The sequence below is a fragment of the Salvia splendens genome, chromosome 1 (genome assembly GCF_004379255.2).
Source record: "Salvia splendens isolate huo1 chromosome 1, SspV2, whole genome shotgun sequence".
NCBI lineage: Eukaryota > Viridiplantae > Streptophyta > Magnoliopsida > Lamiales > Lamiaceae > Salvia > Salvia splendens.
The window spans coordinates 2578626-2602659 of record NC_056032.1 but is presented as its reverse complement, the minus strand read 5'-3'; the positions used below and the strand labels follow the sequence as shown (position 1 = coordinate 2602659).

The 24034-nt window shown below is 35.2% G+C and overlaps 3 protein-coding genes across 8 annotated transcripts; 1 reads left to right on the top strand and 2 right to left on the bottom strand.

Moving 5' to 3' along the window:
- Positions 1-1410: 1410 nt before the first annotated feature.
- On the bottom strand, positions 1411-4839 carry LOC121757570 (acetylajmalan esterase-like). The gene is made up of 5 exons (XM_042153097.1): positions 4584-4839; positions 4302-4511; positions 2388-2536; positions 1975-2248; positions 1411-1703 (listed from the first exon to the last, which is right to left on the bottom strand). The coding sequence occupies exons 1-5, from the start codon at positions 4837-4839 to the stop codon at positions 1495-1497; spliced, it is 1098 nt and encodes a 365-aa protein (XP_042009031.1). The 3' UTR covers positions 1411-1494.
- A 2813-nt stretch (positions 4840-7652) lies between these two features.
- LOC121807959 (heat shock 70 kDa protein 8-like) lies at positions 7653-10489 on the top strand. 3 transcript variants are annotated; one of them, XM_042208297.1, is made up of 2 exons: positions 7653-7807; positions 8448-10489. In XM_042208297.1, exon 2 carries the CDS (start codon positions 8467-8469, stop codon positions 10180-10182), a length of 1716 nt encoding a protein of 571 aa, XP_042064231.1. In that variant the 5' UTR covers positions 7653-7807; positions 8448-8466; the 3' UTR covers positions 10183-10489. The 3 variants fall into 3 exon arrangements, with proteins under 3 accessions (XP_042064231.1, XP_042064238.1, XP_042064244.1); XM_042208304.1 differs by lacking the exon at positions 7653-7807 and adding an exon at positions 7818-7992; XM_042208310.1 differs by lacking the exon at positions 7653-7807 and adding an exon at positions 7829-7894.
- Positions 10490-14136: 3647 nt separating this feature from the next.
- Positions 14137-20677, bottom strand: LOC121807934. 4 transcript variants are annotated; one of them, XM_042208276.1, is made up of 20 exons: positions 20494-20677; positions 19969-20133; positions 19711-19842; positions 19495-19638; positions 18937-19089; positions 18632-18766; positions 18169-18300; positions 17761-17910; positions 17390-17527; positions 17177-17323; positions 16568-16645; positions 16346-16426; positions 16087-16242; positions 15770-16008; positions 15490-15693; positions 15334-15426; positions 15154-15255; positions 14719-15069; positions 14405-14641; positions 14137-14307 (listed from the first exon to the last, which is right to left on the bottom strand). In XM_042208276.1, exons 2-20 carry the CDS (start codon positions 20111-20113, stop codon positions 14293-14295), a joined length of 2832 nt encoding a protein of 943 aa, XP_042064210.1. In that variant the 5' UTR covers positions 20114-20133; positions 20494-20677; the 3' UTR covers positions 14137-14292. The 4 variants fall into 4 exon arrangements, with proteins under 4 accessions (XP_042064210.1, XP_042064201.1, XP_042064218.1 ...); XM_042208267.1 differs by having other exon boundaries at positions 19969-20115; XM_042208284.1 differs by having other exon boundaries at positions 16087-16233; positions 19969-20115.
- Between the last annotated feature and the right edge of the window lie 3357 nt (positions 20678-24034).

Here is a 24034-nt window from a genome sequence, read left to right as displayed (position 1 = left end):
ATTCTAAAATAAAATTTGCCTTTTATGATAATCGTATATTTCGTTAGGATTGTTAGGAAAGTTCAACAAACATTTTTCTTGTGATTATGATTTTTGTATTATGATTCTCTAATTCTGGTGATATGATTTTTAGATTATGATTCATGGAAAATACGATTTTGTGTTTAATTATACTATTTTTTATTTTTAAAAAATAGTTTTATAAATCGTGAAATATAAAAAAGTGCTGCTACTATTTAAGTGAGAACAAAAACAAAGCGCAATTCAAAAACTATAAATTTGTCAATAATACAAAATATCAAAAATCTAGAGTGTTAGCGAGATTGTATACACTCATGGGCGGAGTAGCGGAGATGAAGAAACACAAATAAATAGATAGTAGATCTTTTAAAATCCTATATAAAGAAAAAAAAATACCTAGATTACGATGACAAAAGTAATTTAAATAGTATTTTATATAACTTCCATGGATTTTAGGACTCAAATATTTTCCTTATTTGCTTGTATTTTAATAGTCGAAAATAGATTATTTTTTATGTTTTATACTCCTACAATTATAAAAATTAATAACTGAGAATCACATTATTTTGTAACACAATTCGTGTCAAACAAACAGGCCACTTCTTAGATATAAAGATTAATTGGGTATACTTTTATCCTATAATGATAAATATGTATGTAAGGAAAGTGTAAGTTGATAATAATGTGGAATACACTTTATATGACAAATTTGGTATTGTTATTACATTATGATGGTCAATTTTTAGATGGTGACCGTGTATATGGTGAAGATATAATGACAAAAGCTACAAAAGTTGCAATAAATTTCCATCACAATTTTAATTGTACCAGACTATTGTGAAAGATACAAAATTTTGGTTTGATTTGCTACTTTTGAAAGTTATATAGTTAAATTGTATTCCATCTGTCCCGCTTTAGCAGTCCTAGTTGCTTTTGGGCACTCGTTTTATAAAAATGATAATAAATAGTTAAAATGAAGAAATGATAAAGTAAGAGGGAGAATAATATAGAGAAGATCTTGTCTACATTATTCTCTCTCTTATTTTACCATTTCTCCACTTTAACTATTTATTATCATTTTTACAAAATGAGTGCTCAAAAGCAACTGACACTGCTAAAGCGGGATGTAGGGAGTATGAGACAATCATAAAAGATAATTCATGCTTTTAAGCCGTTTGGCAAGTCTAAAATCCAAAAATTCAGGATAAAGGTTGTAAATTTTAACCCGAATAAACTTTATTCCTATTAGATCGAACTCAATTAACACGCAACCTAAACTGAACTTACCTAAAATTTAATATTAGTAGTATGAGCTCAAGCCTTGTTATGTGAAATAAAATATCACCATTAAGGGAACAATTTTATTTAAGGAAAATGAATACAAGAATGTAACACAATGATTTTCCAACATGTTTTATTCAAATAAATAGTACATCGTCACTTTTTCAATATGTTTAGTCTCAAGTAAATTAATTAACATATGACTGTAGGGAGAATATTAGGTATAACAAATTGGGATATACGGCGATAAGCTTCTTGTGTCAAATGGAGGCCATCCCAATGTATATATTGCCCCGGGTTCGAGCAAACCGGCACGGTTGGGTTCCCACAAAACTCGGAATTGAGAAGATTGTATTGTCTGCTTTTACAACATGGTGTTAGTAAAGTTGTTCGGTTTAATCCTGCGAATTGGTTAAGAGAAAAAGAACATTATGGTGACGTTGGCTTGTTAGACAAAATAAGAGTAGTAAAATACAATATAAAACAAGTTAAAATGAGATTTATCTAAGATTAAATTAATCATGAGGTTAGATGAATAATCATGAGATACAATGTAGACTTGGTATTGTAAAGACTGAACAAGAGATAATATGGCAACCGAAATGACTCCTAACTACTATTCTTATTTAATTTGTCAGGAATTAATCTATAACAGTATTAGTGAGTGCTCACCAAATAAGGGCGCCAAGCGAAAAGTTGTTAGGAAAGCGTTGTAATAATCTACATAGATTATGGATACACCGGGAAATTCCCTCCTGAGAGCTTCCAATGCAATTTGCAAGTTACTGTTTTGGTAAATTGCGAGGTTGTTGGCGCTTCTTACGCAACCAAGTTCGTCGTACATTGTGGAATCATTGTTGCTGAATGCAGCAAGGACGAAAGGGAAGCAACCGATCGGAAAATTTCCGGGAACCACCAATCGGGTGGCACCGGCTCGAATAATATCCTGTGTCATTTATATAGAAATACGAGTTGTGAATTTAATAAAAGCAAATGGTGAATTATTAATAAGGGATTTGAATATAAGAATAAGCTATCTATAGAATAATAAAATAAAATAATGAAAATCGTATGTAAATAATTACTCTTGTGGCATTAGCAATAGCTTGATTTATGAAAGGAATGTAGGTTCGGATTTCTTCGAGGGATCTGCCTTGTGACAATGGAAAGTTGATGTCATTTCCTCCAATTTCACCCACGAAAATCAGAGCTCGTCTAAGATAATCACCACATTCTGTTTTTATTTTTCAAAATAGAATAATGATAAATATAATATTAGATGGACATAGTAGAATACTAGACACTATAAAGAGTTGGGGGGCTATATAATTTCGACTCCAATTAATGGCGGACGCAGAAAAAAATTGTGGTAGGGGCTGAATTGTATATACTTTATTGTTCGCGAATAATTATCTCATATTTTCTTATAGTCCATCGTCGAAAAATAATTTTATGTAAACTAATATATAAAGTAGGAGTATTACACAAATTTCATGATTTTTTTCCACTCATATTTCTCTACGATTCTTAGAACTCGGACATAAATATAATAAAAAATTTTAAATAATATATCACGGACGGAGAGTATTTTTATAGTAATATATAGCATATATATCTGAGAAAAATATATATATGTATTAAATAAAATATCAAAATTTCAATTAAAACACCTCAAAATGTAATTATAGAATTACAAACTCGACATCTTAAACTTAAATCATGTGAAGATCAATTATTTTTCAATTAATTACAAATCCTATATGAAATAAATTACACATTCAATCCATGATATTTTTTCAATTTTCATTTTTAATTTTTATACCAATAAAGTAAATATTTACATAATTGAATTGAATTGAAAAGAAAATGAATAAAAAGTTTAATTAATCACTAAACTTAATTACAAAATAAAAGTATGAACCAATTTAAAAATGTGAGACACGCACGGCTCTAATTTCTAAAACTAAAATAACACTAATTAAAAATATCATTTATTAGTATTATTCACTTTGGGAATTGAGTCATCTTCTTCCCCAAAACTATATCAGCCATTTTTATTTAACTTAAGATCAGTTCATCACGAACACACACAACAACCATTTTAAAAGTTCAGCCCTTCCTATCATTCAACTTTCAGAGATTTATTCTTCATTGGCATTAATTTGGTGAGGATTGATATGAGTACTTGAAATTTTTGAAAATTTTTAAAGTAGAAAAAAACACAAAAAAATACTTCTTGGGAGGGGCTTAAGTCATTCCCCCTCCCTTAGTGTGTCCGCCAATGACTCCAATCCCCACATTCTTTTTGAATTTTTCTCATTTTCTTAAATTTTTCATGATCCGGGCCCAAAGCTAGCAATTGACTATTGGTGTTTCAAAATTTTGAAACCGTGTCGAACTTATAGAATCGATAAGCCGAACTTATAGAATCGATAAGCCGGTTCCTAACCTTCTGGTTGGGCCCATCAGGACCCGTTATAGTTCAAAAACCAAAATAGCTAGTCCCATTTTCTAGCCAAATATGGCGTTTTGATTTAGTCATGCATCACTAGATTGAATTCAGTGGCATATTTGTTAAGAGTCATGGGAGTAACATGGAACCCCCAACACTTTTTTAATAAAATTCAGGGGTATTTTAGTAATTCATTAAAATTTATTTAATATTAGGGTTATCCAAGACCATCGGCAAATTCACATACTACACTACTCTTCTCCAATTGCTCTGCCCACTGTGTTGTAGTATCCCACTTCTCTCTCTTTCTCCAATTCTCCTTTCTGTTTAAAATACTTCTTTCTTGAACGAGGTATTCTTCAATTACAATACTATAGTATTATTTTTGCTTTTGCTTCTATTATTAAAAGAGTTAATGTATATAGAATTAAAAGTGAGAGAATTTGTGACCTACCGACAAGAAAAAGGTGAGAGAAACTGCTTCTTTTAAACACTGACAAGGTTTAAAGGTTTTATCTCACACACAATGTAGGTAGTTATAAGTAACCTGGAGGGGTGGAGCAAATTGAGGCAAGGTAGGTACGAAATGAACGTAGTTGAAGGTCCAATGATCCAACACTAGGAACAATAATCCCTCTAGAAAGGAAGAAAGAAGCATTGAGCGCAGTAGCTCCGGCCACCGCAAAATTCACTCCATTTCTGAACGAAGCGTTCTTATTGAAATATGGGTTCACCAATGGAAGCCCAAGACCCATAGCTGCCCAATCAAAATATGTTCAGTTCCCTCTATTTCTAAAAAATATACAGTATTTTCGTGTAATATACTCACCTGCGTAGTCTATGATGAGTCTACCATCGGACCAACGGCCGGTGGGCAGGCCAGGGAAAGTTTTGCCGTAGGGAAGGCGGGCTGCCGGGAGCGTGGGGCCCACAGGAAGGAGGCGTATGGCATTCCCCGTGTCGGATAGGGAATCTCCGAGCTGGATCAAGGTTTTAATTGGACATAATATTTTTGTTGCTTCTGTTGCAACTAAAATAGTAACACAAATGTTTAATATTACAGCAAAAGAAACAGAGAAATTCATCACTCAATTAATTAGTGCTTTGAACTTGCATGGAAGCGTCTTTAAATAAATTAATTTGGATGCACTATAGGGTCCTGTTAGGTTGAGATTTTTTTTAGCTTAATTGAGAATTGAGATGCATTTTCAGCCACTCATCCACAACATTTTTGAAATGTCAACGGTAAGTAGATTATGTCAACTCGGGGGTATTATCGTCAATAGTCTGCACATCAAATGTCAACAACTTATAGTTGACATTATATGTGTATAGTTGACATGTGTTGTATATGTAGTTGACATTATATGTGTGTAGTTGACATGAATTGTATATGTAGTTGACATGGATTGTACACATAGTTAACATTATATGTGTGTAGTTGACATGAATTGTACATGTAGTTGACAATTTTTTTAAAATTTAAAATAAAAAAATTAAAAAAATATATATTTATTGAATAAAATGTACCATGAAATTACCATTCTGCCCTTTCATAATTAATTAATCTAAAAATATTTTCCATGTGCCAAATTCTGGACCACTCATTTAATAAAAATGAGTGGCTGATAATGCATCTCAATTCTCAATTAGGCTAAAAAATCTCAATTGATCACAACCCAATAGGTGCATATATATTATATATAAGAATAAGGTCCTATTAGGTTGAGATTTTTTAGCTTAATTGATAATTGAGATGATTTTCAGCCACTCATCCACAATATTTTTGAAATGTCAACTGCAAGTAGATTATGTCAACTCGGGGGTATTATCGTCAATAACCTGCACATCAAATGTCAATAGTCTGCACATCAAATGTCAACAACTTATAGTTGACATTATATGTGTATAGTTGACGTGAATTGTATATGTAATTGACATTATATGTGTGTAGTTGACATGAATTGTACACATAGTTGATATGGATTGTACACATAGTTGACATTTTATGTGTGTAGTTGATATGAATTGTATAGGTAGTTGACATTATATTTTCCATGTGGCAAATTCTGGACCACTCATTTAATAAAAATGAATGGTTAATAATGCATCTCAATTCTTAATTAGTCTAAAAAATCTCAATTTATCACGATCCTATAGGAATATTTGTTAACTAAAAAAAAGTCAGAAGTTGAATAGAAATGCCGCCTTTGCTATTGAAAGCTATTGAAAGCTGAATCAGGAATATTTGTTAACTATAAAAAAGTCAGAAGTTGAATAGAAATGCCACCTGCGCTATTGAAAGCTGAAACATGAATATTTGTTAACTATAAAAAAGTCAGAAGTTGAATAGAAATGCCGCTTTCGCTATTGAAAGCTGAAACAAGAATCAACGTTTCAAAGATTACAGGTTTAACATAGAAATGGCCTAAAATTCGCCTAATTTTAATAGATACTGACAAATATTGATCCCTAAAATTATAAACTTGAACCAAATTTGATATTTTTCACAAACTTTAAAATTGGTCGAAAATATCACAAAATTTATATTTCGTTTGCTATTTCTCATGGTAATTCAATCATCATATTCAACTAACCTATGTGCTAAATCAATGTGATTTTCTACGTGGCCTTTTATCCTACCTGTCACGAATTTAAAAAGTGATCTAAAATATCATAAATATTTCACCGTTGGCCACGTAGAATAAAATTTTTTCTCAAAAATATCTTATTTGGATTGGGTTGGGAAATAACAAACAATAAATATGTAGTGTTTATGATATTTTAAACCAATTTTAAAGTTTGTAGGAAATATCAAAATTTAGTTATGATTTTATATACTAATATCCCTAAAACCAAAAATATCCAGACCATGTTCAGAAAACATGAGCTTTTCCATACATGTCTATTAATATCAATTTGTTGATTTTAATTGAATCATTTTTAGCCTATGGTATTATCAGAATATACATTCATGTATAAAGATATAGAAGAACCAATTTCATTTCACAAGTTGTGTGTGTGCGTGATTACAGTTTATGATAAGCCGAGTTGCGTGATTACAGTTTATGATAAGCCGAGTTTTTAACATTTGTAACAACTTAACTAAGCACTTTGTCACGTCAATTTAACATTTAACCAACAACATTTTCAACTAACTTCGTCACTGCTTTTTTTTTTTACTTCCACAACTTTCCCTATTTTCTTACTTCGGTTCGTTTATTCGTAGCTCTTTGATCTTCTCAAACCTTTATTTTTTCATGTAACACTCGGTCCTGAAAGTTTGCCTCATTTTTCTATTTTTATCAATCCCATAAAATTTGTCAGATTACACTTTTTACCATTTTTTGTAGTGAATCTCATATTCCACTAACCCATTCATACTCACATTTTATTATAAAATTAATATATATAAAAATAGATCCATATTTCACTAACTTTTTCAACCCATTTATATTTCTTAAAATCTATATCGGATCAAAGTGGGACAATATTTGGAGGACGGAGGAGTATCGGAAACTTTGTTTTAATTTTCCTTACGAGAGAGCCTTGCGCCTCATTTTAAAACATTTTTCTAATCTGACTTGGGCTTTAAAGTTATAACAATTTTATTGGGCCTAGATTCCTTTTTCTTGCTTTCTATTTTTAATTTTCAGTCAATTAGGATTCTAATGTGGGATTTAATAAATTTCTTTCAAATTTTCATTAACATATACAGTAAATTACAATGATAAATATACAGAGAATAAAAGAGTTAAAATTTAAAGTAGAATTTCAGTCTTAGTAGTATATTAATATTTAAAACATGATCTACGCGAAACAAAAAAATTTGAACATCAAAAAGGCAAAAAAATTTAAAAAATTATACTCCAGCAAAGAAATATTTAAAAAAAATAGGTATACGTATCTCTCTCTGGGATGATCTAGAGAATGCGAGTGAGCACCTTTGCATACATAAAACTGTCACCTCTTTCTCTCTCATTTTCCAGAAAATTCCACAAATAAGCTTTAAAATAGCAATCTATCTAGCTCACTTTCTTCAAATTCTAACCGGTTAGTTCTTCAAATTCAATAGCAATCTCTTCACGCTTTGTGTCTTGCTTTTGCTGATTCTGTTTTATAATCTGCTGCAATTTTTTGGTATATTCTGCATTTGCCTCAGTTTGGTTTGATATCGCTTTCTAGAATGACGAGTATTTGGATTAGAAATTGAATGAGGTGGATCAATTTTGAGTTAGGTTTGTTCATTCATCTGGATGATAGTTGTGTAAATTTCCTTTTTTTCGTATTACTCTTTAGTTTTCTCTTCTAGTGATTGCATCATCAATGTGTTGAGTTTGAGAAGAAAATTTTGAACTAAAATGGAGGGTTTGGAAAAATGCAAGTGTTCTAGATTTTTCTGATATAGATGGAAAGTGTGTTAATTTGGTCACTTGGTGTTTGTTGAAAATCCTGAGTGGCATTTAGTTCTTTGCAAATTGGTAAATTAGATCAGAATGCTATAGGTTAGGAATTCGAAGTCGATTGATGGATGTTTTTACCATTTCAAGCTCACAGACTTTTCAATTAGTGTTATTGAGATACAAGCATTGAAGAGCCATATAAGAGTGATCAAAGAGAGGATTTTTGTTAATAATTTCTTTCAGATTGGTTTCATGATTTGATTATTTTACTGAAATGCTATGTTTTGTAGGCGTTTGTGATTTTCAAGAATGGCGGAACCAGCATATACTGTAGTGTCTGACAGCGAAACTACTGGAGAGGACAAATCTTCTTCACCTCTGCCAGAGATTGCAATCGGAATTGACATTGGTACTTCACAATGTAGCGTTGCAGTCTGGAGTGGCTCGGGGGTGGAACTTATCAGAAACACGCGGAACCAGAAGCTGATGCGGTCGTATGTCACCTTCAAAGACAAGATTCCTGCTGGAGGCGTGAGCAATCAATTGGCTCATGAGTATGAGATGTTATCCGGGGCTGCAATCTTCAACATAAAACGTCTGGTTGGTAGGGTTGACACAGACCCTGTTGTTCACGCGAGCAAATGCCTCCCTTTCCTGGTGCAGACCCTGAACATCGGTGCGAGGCCGTTTATTGCAGCGCTAGTTAAGAACATGTGGAGGTCGACTACTCCCGAAGAAGTTCTTGCAATATTTCTCATTGAGCTGAAAACAATGGCTGAGCTTCGGCTCAAGCGTCCAGTGCACAGTGTTGTCTTGACCATTCCGGTGTCGTTTAGCCGGTTCCAACTGACTCGGGTCGAAAGGGCATGTGCCATGGCTGGTCTTCAAGTCCTGAGGCTGATGCCCGAACCAACTGCAGTTGCATTGTTGTATGCACAACAGCAGCAGAACGCGCACGACAACATGAGCAGTGGAAGTGAGAAAATTGTTGTTATTTTCAACATGGGTGCTGGATTTTGCGATGTAGCGGTCTCTGCCACTGCAGGAGGAGTGTCCCAGATAAAAGCCTTAGCAGGAAATGTAATAGGAGGCGAAGACATACTTCTGAACACGATGCGCCACCTCCTACCTGATATGGACAGTCACTTCTCGACCCGTGGGATTGAAGAGATCACTAGAATGGGGTTGCTTCGTGTTGCAACACAAGATGCTATCCACAAACTCTCAACCCAATCTAGTGTTCAAATTGACATTGACTTGGGCGGGAGAAAGATATGCAAGGTTCTGGATAGAGAAGAATTCGAGCAAGTGAATAGAGAAATCTTTGAGAAATGTGAGAGTCTAATCAAACATTGCTTGCACGATGCAAAGGTAGACATAGGGGATATAAGTGATGTTATTCTGGTTGGTGGTTGCTCCAACATTCCTATGCTGCAAAAGATTGTCACGGGTGTCTGCAAAAAGGATCCATACATGGGGATCAACCCGTTGGAAGCTGCAGTCAGAGGGGCAGCTCTAGAAGGCGCGGTAGCTTCTGGAGTCAACGATCCTTTCGGGAGTTTGGACCTTCTAACTATTCAAGCAACACCGTTGAGCATTGGAGTGAGAGCAGATGGAAACAGCTTCATCCCCATCATACATCAGAATACGACGACGTCAGTTAGACGCGACATGATCTTCACGACTGTGCATGATAACCAAGCTGAGGCTTTGATCATCATCTACGAAGGCGACGGGAAAGCTGTGGAGAAGAACCATCTCTTGGGATATTTCAAAATCACGGGGATACCACCAGCACCAAAAGGTGTTCCAGAGATCAACATTTGCTTGGACATCGATGCAGCAAATGTTCTAAGGGCTTTTGCAGGGGTGATCATGCCGGGTGCTCAAAACCCTGCAGCTCCGGTCATGGAAGTCCGTATGCCAACTGTAGACGATGGCCATGGATGGTGTGCTGAGGCACTCAACGCTACTTATGGTTCTACTATGGATTTAGTGACGGTGCAAAAGAAAGGTGCGCATTGAGACATAGTACATCGTATGAAAGTTATCATGTTCTCTAGTTTTTAGTCTCTGTTGTGTAACAATGTGAAGATAAGTTATAGAATAATCTTGGATTCAACCTTCAAGAATGTTGATTCGATTCTGTGAAGGTGAAACCTTGTCATAGGAATGTGTAAGTTTAAATAATGTGTCTGTTTTTTTTGGACTCTGTTTACTTTCTTGGCTGATGTTGCAACTGTGTGTGTGTATGTGTATGTGTGACATAAATTATGTGAGGCTGATGTGAGTTGGAGTAACTTTTATATGTATATATACCGTTTGTGTTCGACATTCTTGGCAAATACTAGTAGTACTACTAATTAACTCTCTTTACCAAGCAAAGCAATCTAGAAATTCCAGACATGAAAATGACTACGCAGTTTTCAAATTTAGCAGAAAAATGTCATATAAACAAAATAGTGATCGTTTTGTGTTTTCTTTCAACTCTTTTTAGATCACTCTTCTATGAAAAATGAAACGATGACAATATTCAATTCCATGCATATTGAAGACAAAAATATGAAGTTCATTTTGAGGTCAACTAGAAACAAAATGAGACAAAATGCATTTTGTGACGGTGGTGTTTGATTTCATGGATTAGATATAATTCGGCTGGATAGTTAAAACCAATACTTAATTTCAAGATAATGATTTGTAGGATCAATCTTGGTTAATTTATGTTTTTTGACTTTCTCCATGTGACAAAATATATCTTGGACCGATTAAGATAATTTTAAAATAAGTTAGTCTTAAATAACAAGTTAATCTCGATGTTGGCGTCAAGAACATGGTCAAGAATTCTAGAATTGGATGAATTCTCCACCAAATATGTTCAAGACATAAACTAAATCAACTTAGTACAACTGTTGTCCGCTTCCATGAGCTTACATACAAGAGAATTGAGAAAGCAACGCCTGACATATTAGGCTCCCTCAAACTCTCCGAACACCTCCATGGAAAGGGCGGTGAGTCGCACATTGAAGGGCTCCCGGTGCTCCACACCTTCTCCACGGACAAAATACGAGCACGGCATTGCCAAGAATTGGACCACACAACCAATTATGGTCTGGACATCCCAAAACACCTCAACCGCCAAGCATCAACAAAGTTGGTGTGATTCTCGCGTTCCACTGCAGATGCTTCACTTGCATATATAACAGTTTTCACATCAACACGGATCAAGAGGGATGGATCATTGCTGCAGCGCAGCTAGCGCCACACTCGATTTTGAGGGAGTGTGTGTGCCTTTGAGCCATACACCCTTTTCCCATTAATGTGCTCCTTTTTGAAATGAATATGGCACTAGAAAGTGAGGAAATTGCTCCAGTTTTCTTGATTGCCTCTCTCCTCATATCCTCACTTGTTATGTAAACATATTTCTCATTTTTCCCAACAGAGTTTGAAATTATATCTAATGTGGCATCTGCAAAATTCTACAAAGAAACCATTTTTCTCAATACATTTTAACCATGTCATCAGTTTAAAATACACATGTATGTGTGCCAAATCAACGCCTTATAAATAAAAAATCAAAATATTTCATCATGAATTTTTTATAAAAAATTAAAATTCATAGTTTTACAGCTGATTATTAAAAATAGACTAAATTCACAATTTTTCATTTTCACAAATTTAACAATTGATAAAATATCTATCAGTATTGAATCACTCACTATACGAAAACTCTTCATCTTCTTCATCGGACTTCTGCACTTCCATTCTAACCGACTTTCAAGTATCACCTGACGTCGTTTAGTCTTCATGTCACTGTATCTCATTTATATCTTCCTGTTGATAGCTGCTTTTTCCTCACCACCATTCCTTTTTCATCTTCTTAATTCCAAAAATCAGCAACAATGGACGTTGATCGCCTCAGTGATTTGCCCGACTCTCTCCCTTTTACCAATCACAGATCTCCTCACCACATCCCTTCTCTCCAAACGTTTCAAACATCTCTGGACCACCGTCCCCTCCCTCCATCTCCACCACCGCCGATTTCGACAAATTCCAAACCTTCGTGAATTGGGTTTTCGCACGTTGGAGAGCTCCTCAAATTCACCATAGACATCAATTTCAACTCCGACATGTCTGCTTATATCGATTCAATCCTGCTCTTCGCTATCGATCGCAAAGTGGAAGAGCTCCATTTGGAACCCAATTTTGCCCTATTATTTCTGTGAGCTATTCCGGATGACCGATCTCTTCTACGTTCCTCATCCCCGCCTCTATTCATGCTCTTCCATCACAAAATTAACTCTAATCTACGTTGAATTGAGCATTGGTGAGAGCGTGAGGTGGGATCGGCTCAGGCGAAGTCATTGTCTGAAGATGCCATGGACATGATTATCTCCGGCGCTGGAAGAGTTGAATTTGCGTGTTTAGGGTAAATTGCGCGGTTAAAACGAGACCTAGCATGCTTCTATAGTTTGAATTAACTTACCTCTCGTTATATCTTAACGCATGATTTCTAGTATGCAACTCCAACAGTTCATACTAAATCTTTTCATAACCACATCATTCGATACAATTCATTCAACAGATGCACCTCAATTCTCTATTCCAAGATGAAGAACCCTACATCGTCGAGGGTGATGCAACTCCAACAGATGCATGTAGCTCCCTGCCCCGACTTAAGATAGTCGAGATCACTTGGAGCGTGTCATTCAAGTGGTTGAAGTATTGTTGAGAAATGCTCACATGCTCGAGAAGATATGGTACTTCGACTAAGAATGTATGGAGCAAATCAAGAAACGTTCATTTTGGCTCAAGAAAAGGTGCCAAGTATAGCAAGCTCTTCTCATGCAGATGTGATTATTCGAAAATGCTGATTAGTTTTTGCAGCCAAGGTTTGCACTCAAATTGAATCTTTACTTTCTTTGCTCCTCTATGTTTGTGAACATTAACTTATTATTTTTGACCAATTTTAAGTGCTGTGGACAATAAATAAATCTGGTCCATTTCTTAACAATAGTATCTCCTAAAATTCTTGTGCCATATGTAAATAACCTGAACAATATTCTCTCCTTGACAAACTAAATATTTTCTCCTAAAAATCTCGTACCATATCTACAAATACTATAGTAAGTCATATTCTCACCAAATTAAGAAATATCCAATTCTACTTAATAAAATAAACAATATCCAATTTCAAGAATTAGCAATAATGGACGATGATACTTTCACACCAAATTAAGAAAAATAGCCCTAAAATTACTAAAATAATGGGAAAAATAGCCTCATATTTTCATTTATAAAGTAGTACTACCAATTTATTTATATTGATTAGAGCAGTTAATTCGTGCAATTTTTTTGGCAATACATATAATAATGAACAGAAGTAGAGTTTTGAGGTGCTTAAAATTTTTCTTAATTGTATATGCTTATTTTCACCATTGATTTAATCACGGTCTAGAAGTAAGAAATCTGATTTTAATCTACTCTTCTAACAGAAATTATGATGCTATATAAGATCCGTTGATGAACAACACATGGTTGCCTTCTTATCTTTATGCTTTTTGTCATTAACTTAGATTAGGCCAAGAAATACGCAAAGTGATGATGTGTAATGAAATTTGGAATAGAAGATAAAAATTTGGATTGTGGTAAGAAAATTTTAGTTTTGACATGGTTGAAAATGGAAATTTATAGCATATTAATAACACCTTTAATTTTTATGTTTCGAGATTGATAGCCCAGATTCCAAAACTGCATCTATTAAATTTTTTTCTTGGGGCTAAAAAGTGCATCAGTTAGTGATCAAATCAAATTATGAAATGGTAAGTGCAAAAGGTTGAGTTAATTTGTGCATTTTCAAGAGAGAAAAAAGTTCCTTCACTGTATTATTTCGTTCCATTTTCTAGTTCAATTAGAGTCTTTTATCTAGTTTAATTTTGATACTTTCAACTATCATCTAAATAGTACTACTGACACACTTAATTTAACAGATATGGTCTCAAATTTAACATCCCACAAACCATTTTTACAAAATTCAGACATAAATATTTAAATGATGATCAGAATGCCTCAAAATGTAGTGATTCATCTTCATAGCCTTCCACCAAATGATCAGAAGTCAGTTATTGTTGAATATCTTTATTTATCAGTAACCTGATTTTTTAATATAGATGTATGTTAGTATCTCCTTCATAAACATGAAATAATACTAGTTCAATTGAAGGAATAAAGGGTTCAAGAGTAACATTACCAGGTGGTGAGGCCATGCGACGCGATTTCCTACTGCTTCTCCGATTGTGGAGAAGTTAGAAAACGGCCTAATCAAATCTTCATCCCACTCTATGGGAACAGAAATCTGAACACCGTACCAGTTTGATCCGAGCCGTCTTCCTCCAACGTATTCATCCGGATCTACAGTTTCAAGACAGCCTTTGGCCACAATTTTCTTTGGATCGAACAAACTCTTCAAGCACACAGAATCTCCAACCTAAGGTTTTTTACATAGATTATGACGAAGATCCAACAGAAGGGTGGAATTAGAATAAAGAAAATGCCATTATATACCTGAAGTTTGTATCCTACGATATTTGAGTTGGAAGATTGATTAGGTGATATAGGTGTGCGTGTAGGAGGAACATCATTTTGGTTTTGCTCTGGCTGCATTTTTTCCGGCTGAAATCTTTCGATTATTTTTGAAAATTGATCCATCCTTTCCTCCATTCGCCTCATTGCTGCTTGGCTTTCCGAGATCATTTGTAAGCATGCACCGCGACTTGGAGTGTCTCCCTTTGCACCGAATCCGAACCGTGGCTTACCTAATGGATCATGGCCTATAACTTTGGCAAACGAGTGATTGGGCTGGACAGGATCTTCTGAACCTTGAGGCAGGTTTGACTGTTTCTCTCTCATTCGAGCCTGTACAACGACCAAAGACAAATAATCTAGCCAAATGGAAAACACACAACAAATAACCTAGAATAAAAAAATGTTCTTTCATACAAGTGCAACTCCAGCTTCATGAGTCGAGGGATTGCCATCACGATGAGTAAAGCATGCGGCAAACATCTCTACACGTGTTGGAGATCGACCCAAACGCTCTTTCTACAAAAATCGCAAATTGATAAGGACGTCTGATTAGGAATTAGCTAGTATAAGAGAGGAACATCATCCTATTCTCACCAATTCTTCTTCCAATTCGGCAAAGCTCAACTTCCCAGTAGTTTGATGCAAAACCGATCGTTGGCTGCTAATTTTGTTTCTTTCACATTCTTCCTGAAAATATTATTGTTAGTATTAGGTTGAATATGAATGAAGCAATGCATCAGTTTGACATACCATTACATCTTCTTTGGCCCAGTATGACATCAATTTCTTCAATTGCTCTTCGTTTACACGAGGAGGTGGCTTAGGGGTTTGATTATCTTTTGGCAATGTAGGATCAAAACATTGAATTTTAACCCTCGACTTCCACTGACTCCTCTTCCTGCCAATGGACAACAAGATCCAGTGTTCCGCGCCTTCGGGAATTTCAAACCTCTCCTTTAGAGTTGCATTTGAATATTAAAATTCAACCAATGCGGAAGAAAATTACAACAAATACGGCAGTATTAATTACCTTAACAAACTTTATCATCTCATCCTTGTTCTCTTTAGGCACCTTGCGCCAGTCATCAATGTCAAGTGGAGCATATTTACCATTTCTTGCTAATGTACCTAAAAACCCAGTAAATTTCAATCTATTGGGGCCAACAGGTTGACCTCTCTTGTTGAAAGTAACTTTGATGCGCTCATCATCTGAATTCCTTCCCCAAATTTCACGCAATAAAGTTGGTCCTCGGACCCGCTTTACTGTTCCTGCAATCATAAAAAAATGAAGTATGGTTGAATTAAAATAATTTTCTTGATCACAACTCCTTTATCTGAATACTATACCTTTTTCATTATTTGCTTGTTGAGCCTTTTGCATCTCCGGTGACTCTCCATTTTGTTGTTCTTCATCTCCCTCCATTTGGTCCTCATCTTCTAATCTGTGAAACCCACTTTGGTTTCTAGTAGCATTCTGAGATCTCGGAGGCATCACTGCAGAAACTGAACAGGCTATATTAAAAACTCAAAATTCTTTATAAAATAGTAAAATACTCCATGTTATAAAAATATATAGTTGATCAGTTATATAGTTGAACTGGCTCACTAGAAGCTTCTTGGGTGATATCTTGGAATCCATGATGAGAAGTTTCGTTGGTGGTTGCTCTTCGAGTACTAGGTTCCATCACTACCAATAGAGTTTGAATATGTAAGAAGACCAATAAAGTAAGACAAATTAGGACTAATCCTTCGAAGCAACAATTAAGTCAATCTTTTTTACTGATTTCAGGGCGATGTACTGATTTAACAAAAATTCAATCGAACTTACAGATCTTCAATGCATTTTCAATCGCTTGAGTGACTTCCACATCTGATGCTTGTTTATTTTCACGCTGCCCATGTTCCTCTATTTCATCCTCATCGAGAATGATCACAAAGCAGTAATTACAATTGTTCACTAATGATAAATGTACATAAAAATAAAGTATCTACCAAAAACAAGAGCTAGCAAATGAAATTTCGAATACGAATATTGAGCAGGGCCGCATCATTTCTTCTTCCTATTGCGGATGATACACAGCCTAACGTTGAAGACAGTGATATCAAATTTCATCTATCTATTCATTAGTGAAAGCACTATTACCTTTTTCCATTTTCGATCACAGGTTTTAAAGATTTAAGGATAGCTACTAATTTCACTCACAAGTACTAAGTGAGAGTGTGCAAGTCCCAATTTCTGAAAGAAAAGTTACATCTCTAACTTGAGAAAAATTTAATCAACCAACTACACCTCCCTCATAATCAAATATCAAATAAATAAATAAAATTTATCATACCACAATTTCCTAGTTTGTAACCATTCCCCGCTACTAACTAAGTACAGACAATTAATCAGAATAGTATGTTCATTAAAACTTTTATAAAATGAATAAATAACCTCGTTTATCCTTAGTCAGCTGAGTCGTTAAAAACTCAGATTGTTCTTCATTTTGGTGTTCTCTATGCCTTTCGATTTGATCCTTGTCTCGTAATCTGTGACACCCACTTTGGTTTGTAGTTGCTTTCCAAGTTCTAGATGGCATCACTGTAGAAAGAAAAATAAATCTTATAAGTCAGAAATTGTTAAGACAATAAAAAAGATCATCCTCACCCGAAGCTTGGTGACCGTTTTGCGGCTGTAGTTGTTTCCTATTCTCTGGTTGCCCATTTTCCTTTATTAGGTTATTTTCTCGAAATCCAGATCGGGAAGTTAGAGTTGTAATTGCTTTGCGAGTACTAGGAGCCATCACTAGAGAAAAAATGAGAACTAATTAACACACTAAATTTGAATATGTAAATGTGATAAACAATGTAAAAAGATGTATTTTCACGTTGTTTATCACGTTTAGTACATCTTTAAGATCTTTAATGCATTTTCTTATTTTATGCATGTCGTACTAAAGTAAGAAGATCTTTCAGAAGATCTTAAGAAGATTTTTAACCAAGTTTCACTACTCACTAACAGATCCAACCAAAACTTACAGATCTTTAATGCCCTTTCAACTTCTTGGGTGTATTCCATGTTTGGCTGTTCATTTCCTTGCTGCCCATGTTCCTCTATTTCATCCCTATCTAATAATCTTTGATTTATTTTTCTTTTCCCAGTTGATCTTCGTGTACTGGAAGTCATCACTGTGACAAAAATGTTAAGTATGAATAAGATGATCAATATCTTCGGGTACTGGAAGTCATCACTGTGACAAAAATGGTAGCAAGATGTAACTCATCTGTACTGCTAAATGTACATACCAAATAAGCAATTGACTATTTTCAGTTTAAGTGCTGAATAGTAAAAATGAGCAATATCTGTCTCTGATGTTTCAGTAATTTCTTAGTTAAGCTACTCTTCTATACTTGTATCTGTATGTGTTGACAATGAACTAAAATCACCTTGCCGAGTCATTTGCAAATCTGGTTGTTCTTCATATTGGTGCTGTCCATCTACTTCCATTTGGATCTCATCTTGTAATCTGTGATACCCAAAGTGGCTTCCAGTTGCCTTCCTAATTGTAGGAGCCATGACTGTAAAAGGAAAGGTATGGTTTATAAATCAGAAACTGTTATAACATAAATAGGGCTACAACAAAAGAATCTGATTAGCTGTTATTTCCATTTAAATTTTAACAACAGCATTAACAAACCTTTGAAATTCCATACATTGTCTAGAAAAATTAAAATGAAACTAAGCTGGATTATACCCAAATATTAAGACTGACTGAAAGATATCATATTACAAATATCAAAACCAAAAGGAGTTAGGTTTAATAGTTCCAAAAGATGGGGACATGCAAAAAATTGCAACAAACAATACATCATATACAACAAAAGGGCCCAAAGGTGTGATTCTCCTCACCAGAAGCTTGTTCACTGATTGGTGGTCGCACTAGTCGCCTATTTTTCCAATTCCCGTTCTCCCGTCTTTGATGATTATCTTGAAAAGCACCGTGGTTTTGATTGGTAGTCGCTCTTTGAGAACCAGAAGCCATCACTACCAAAAATGTAATAAGCGATAGGTGATTGATTATTAATGCATTGTGTTTTAATAAGCAATAGCAAACCAATTAATAATAATTAGTCAAGTAGATTTAACTAACTTCTATCACTGCAACAATCCTTCATGACTAATCCTTATAAGTAGCAAATTCAGACAACACTTACAGATCTGTAATACATTTTTAAGTGCATCAGTGACTTCCAAGTTTGTATACTGCTCGTTGTCTTGCTGTCCATATTCCTCCATTTCATCCTCTTCCAGATAATCATGATTTAGTCTTCTACTAACAGTTGATCTTTGGGACCTGGGAGCCGTTTCTGCAAACAAAAAAAATTATAGATGAATACATTAATGAAGAAAATAGCATCATATAACTCGTTTGTATGACCAAAAAATCTAAATAAAAATAATGATAACCCATTAATAAATTCACAAAGAATATATGTGACCGTGAAGTAGAGTCCATAAATCCAACTTGAAAGAAATTATTCAATCCATAAATATCTATTCGTGTTGGGCCTCTACCATTCCATAAGACGATTTCATAAAGGACTTCTCTAAAAGAATAACTAAAACAAAAAACAAAGGATTATATAGAAATAATGTACGGATATTCAAAGTACATAAGATTAAATTCCTCATGCACCTCTTCTTCAGTACTAAGTGTACATGATGATTTAACACTCATATCATTTGTAACTTCTATTGACCAAAAACCTAACCTTGGTTTCGGTGTTCTTCTTCATTTCGAATCTCATCTTCTTCTCCATTTTGGAGTTGTCCATCGCCATCCATTTGATCCAATTCTTCTAACCTGTGATACCCACTTTGGTTTCCAGTTGCTCCCCGAGTTCTAGAACCCGTCACTGATTCAATTTTTTTAAAAAAGTGGTCTTGCATAAGCTATGAAATTCAAGCTCAAGTATTGCTTGTTTAACCTTTCTCCATAGAAGCTTGTGGAAATACTTGTGGCCGCAGTTGTTGCTGATTCTCCATCATTTGCAGCTTGTCTAGGATCCCAGAACGGACAGTACGACTGGCAGTTGCACTTCGAGTACTACGAGTCGTCACTAAAAAGGTAATAGAATGTATAATTAATGCTTTAAATTTTTTTAAGGAGGAGGCAATCAAAACTCTCCTAAGTGGACTAACAAATTCAACCTAGTTGTTTAATAATAGTAGCATAAATATCCAACCTCGCTTTTGAATCGGTTGTTGACCGACTTCCAATTCCAGTTCTTGCTCGTTTGGTTCTTGCCCATGTTCCTCCACTCCATCCTCATCTCGCGATACATGATTTGATCTTCTTTTCGCTACTGGTTTCCGAGTCCTGGGTGCCATCACTTTAAGGAAAATATAGCCTTTTTCAGCATAGATACGATGATCACAACATTAGCAGGGCATAAACAACTCTTCTCTTGCTAAATGTACTTCAAAACAACATTGCAATCAATGAAAATAATTCCTTTCTAATTGAAGACTTGAATAATAACAAAATGCAGATATCCATGAATAGTAGTATGACATTTCATTTATAAGTATAGCAAAATACGCGTAATCAAGTTAAACATTTAATCAAACACTTGCACTGTCAATCTTTTTAACAAATCAACAAGTAGAGTCGAAGAAAAGGATAATTTAATTCTGACTAAATTGATAGGAAATAGTAAGACGAGACTACATCAAAACTAAATGGAGCAGAGGAAGATCGAATTATTTACCGCGAATTCCGAGAAATCTTCGAAATATTTAGAAAGCAAGCAGTGAACTTCCGGTATGCTATACCTAGAGCTTCTTCATCGGCATGATTCCCCCAAATCAGCCACGACGCTTTCACCCGCCAAAGGGAAACGGCGCCGTTTGGAGTAAAAAGCAGCTGTAAGAGAACGTGCTTCCTATTTTCGCGTGTCATAATTTCAAGTAATATTATTTGAATCCATATCAAAATGTATTTTTTAACTAAAAAGGCTAAAACCAGATAAAAATATTTAAAATCATAAATGTAAAATAATACTGGTATAAATTTCAAAATTCATTTTTTATCCGTCATTCATAGTTTTCACAGTTGTAATTACAAGAAGAACGTTGTATATTAACAAAATATTTGTTATGATTGTATTTAAACACACATCTAAGAATTATATACTTTATGGCTTTACCTATAATCTAACATCGATAATCAGCTACATTGGAACAAATTAATCCTATTTATTCCATCATCAAATTAAAGATGATGGAGTATAATGTAAACACTTCTCATCATATACTTTGTCAATTAAACAAAGGGATTAATAATTCAAATAGTATCCATAATGTATTACCATATCTTTTCGATATATTCACACATATCACCTTCTACTAAGTACGATGCATTCCGATTCATGAATCTCTCGTCGGTTCGAGAAATTAAAATAAGAGGATCAAACCATTTCTTCCGACTCTTTTTCAAATTTGATAAATCTCCGTTATGCCATTTATAATTTTAAAATTTATTATTTTACCATAATTGATCTTTATAACTTGTGCTTATTTCTAAACATGATACTCATGTACAGCAGTAGTAGTCGTAGTGTCTTTCTGCATACACTAATGGCTCGTTTGATTTGCTTAATTCGACGTAACAAATTTAAATTAACAGTGTGTAGATTTTATAACTATATTTTGAGGTTGTAAAAATCTTTCTCGTGACCAAACAGACGCTAACAATCTTGCTCTACTTTTTGAAGGTTTTCTACATGAGAAATCTCACTCCATCCATCTCTTTTCTTCAAACTTTTGTGCATGCACATTGAGCAGTTCATGTTGCACAACCTGCAACAAAGTTTGTACTACCTCGAATGAGATTGTTTTCCAGCAAAACATCAAAAGAGAAAACATGAAACATGCCACAAACATTATGTTCTTGTTTGTGAGCGTCAAGTATTCTGAAACTCCACTTTCCTCCATTTCTAAGCATGGCTCAACCTACACATTTCGAAATGGAAACAAGACGTCTTCTCAATCACTTTTCGTGTCGTGTATTTGTGAAACAAAACGAAGAGACTGAAACGCGATACAAACTTGAGCATGCATTCATCCTAAGACATGATAGATGTCCAGTCTAAGGCCTTTCTATTTTGCAGAATCTTCAACCATGGCCTCTTCAATATCTTTCTCCCAAGGGATTTTAATGATCATTCAACAAATCATTTTATACCTCAACTTGGGGAAAATCTCAACCCGTTTAGATTATTCATTAGCCACCTTGCTACTACTAATTTACCAAATGGTCATCCAAAGTAAGACTAAGAATCCCAAAAGGTCAAAAAGAACTCCGAGAAACACAAAATAAATTAGAAATCACAAGATACTAACACGAAATCCGAACCAAACATGAATTTTCAATTTCTAGTCATGAGTTCATGCTCTAACTAAAAATCGTAGTTCATGGATGCATTTTCCCCGAAGGACGACACCTTCATGACCTCGCTCTAGTTCGACCCATCGCCCTCAGTGCCACGTCATTGGAAAACATCAAATTTGTGGGATTGGTGCAATGGTCTTTGTGGGGACCAATTTGTAACAATTCAAATGACATACTGTAGTAGTGCATAATTACTGAACTCACTTGCAATGTCTGCAACATTTATTAAAGCAATGATATGGTTGGGTCAATTTGTACAACAAGAAGTCCACTACAAAATTGTGTAAATCTATTTACTAGTACTTCTCCCTCTCTATATCTCTCACTGCAAAGCTACAAACTCTTCATATCAAACATAGCAAAAAATGGACATTTTCACAACAAAATCAATGTCCAACAAGTCCCCCATTTTTCTCCATTCCTCAACACTTCACCGACTACGGCTTTGAACCCCAAATCGACTACTTCCAGGTTTCTCACGAAAAAAATCACTCAACCCATTAAAAAAAGTCCAATCTTTAATCCAAATAAGTGAAATAACAAAATGGGCCTCTCCAATTTCTTGAATTTTTTATTTTTTTTTTCAGGTTTTGGACGAAGTTTGTTAGTGTTTGAGCTCATCAAGATCGGATTGAGCTGGTGGAAGAATCAAGTCAGGAAATAGCCGTTGGGAACCAAAACAGGAACTAGCCGTTGGAAACGGTTATAACCGTGTTCGGCAAAAGGAGCTGTTCGGCCAAAGGAAGCTGTTCGGCCAAAGGAAGCTGTTCAGCAAAAGGAAGCTGTTCAGCAAAAGGAAGCTGTTCAGCAATTGGAAGCTGTTCGGCAATTGGAAGCTGTTCGGCAAAAGAAAGCTGTTCAGCAATTGGAAGCTATTCGGCAAAAGGAAGCTGTTCGGCAAAGGAAGCTGTTCGGCGGTTTTCTTGATCGATACTTCTTAAGGGAGTTGCGATTCATTCCAGAACCAACAACAACAGAAATCAAAAGTGATAGAGAGAGAATTCAAGAGAGGAAGTGTTATCTTTCAGCTGTGCGTTTTTAGCTCTCGAAGCAAGAAGTTTTCGGGCGAGTTGAGGGTTTTCCATCTTGTAAATTCTTGAGAGTTTTGAGTGCTCTTATGTTTGTAATTTCTCGAGTGATCAATAAAGAAACACACCAGATTCTGCCCGTGGATGTAGGCTTACGCCGAACCACGTAATTCGCCTGTGTTCTTCCTTGCATGTTGTCATTTCATTAATTTTGCATTTCGATCATCACAACCGTAGGTTCGTTCTTCACAACGTGGCGCCGTCTGTGGGAAATTCGTCCACTGAATTGATCGAGAAGGCATAAAGTTTTGGGAGTTCTTTCTTTGTTTCCTCAAGAAGGCGCTCAACCTGTTTGAATAATGGCTGCAGCAAGGTTTGATGTTGAAAAGTTCACAGGCCGAAATGATTTTGGCCTATGGAGGCTGAAGATGAAAGCAATCTTGATGCAACAGGGTTTATGGGAAACCCTAAATGGTGGAGGCAGTAATGAGGAGAAGAAGCCCGAGCCTGATGAAAAGGAGAAGGCAAAGGCTCAAGACAGAGAGTACAAGGCATATAGTACCTTGATACTCAACCTCAATGACAGAGTCCTCAGAGAAGTTTCAAAGGAGGAGACAGCGGCTGGAGTTTGGTCCAAGTTGGAGTCATTATACATGGCCAAATCCTTGGCAAATCGGCTGCACCTGAAGCAGAAACTTCTCACTTTCAAGATTGCTGATGGAAAAGGTGTGTTGGAACAGCTCGAAGAATTTGGGAAATGCATCGATGATCTTGAGAACATTGATGAAGAGATTAAAGATGAGGACAAGGCTCTGATGTTGTTGAATTCCT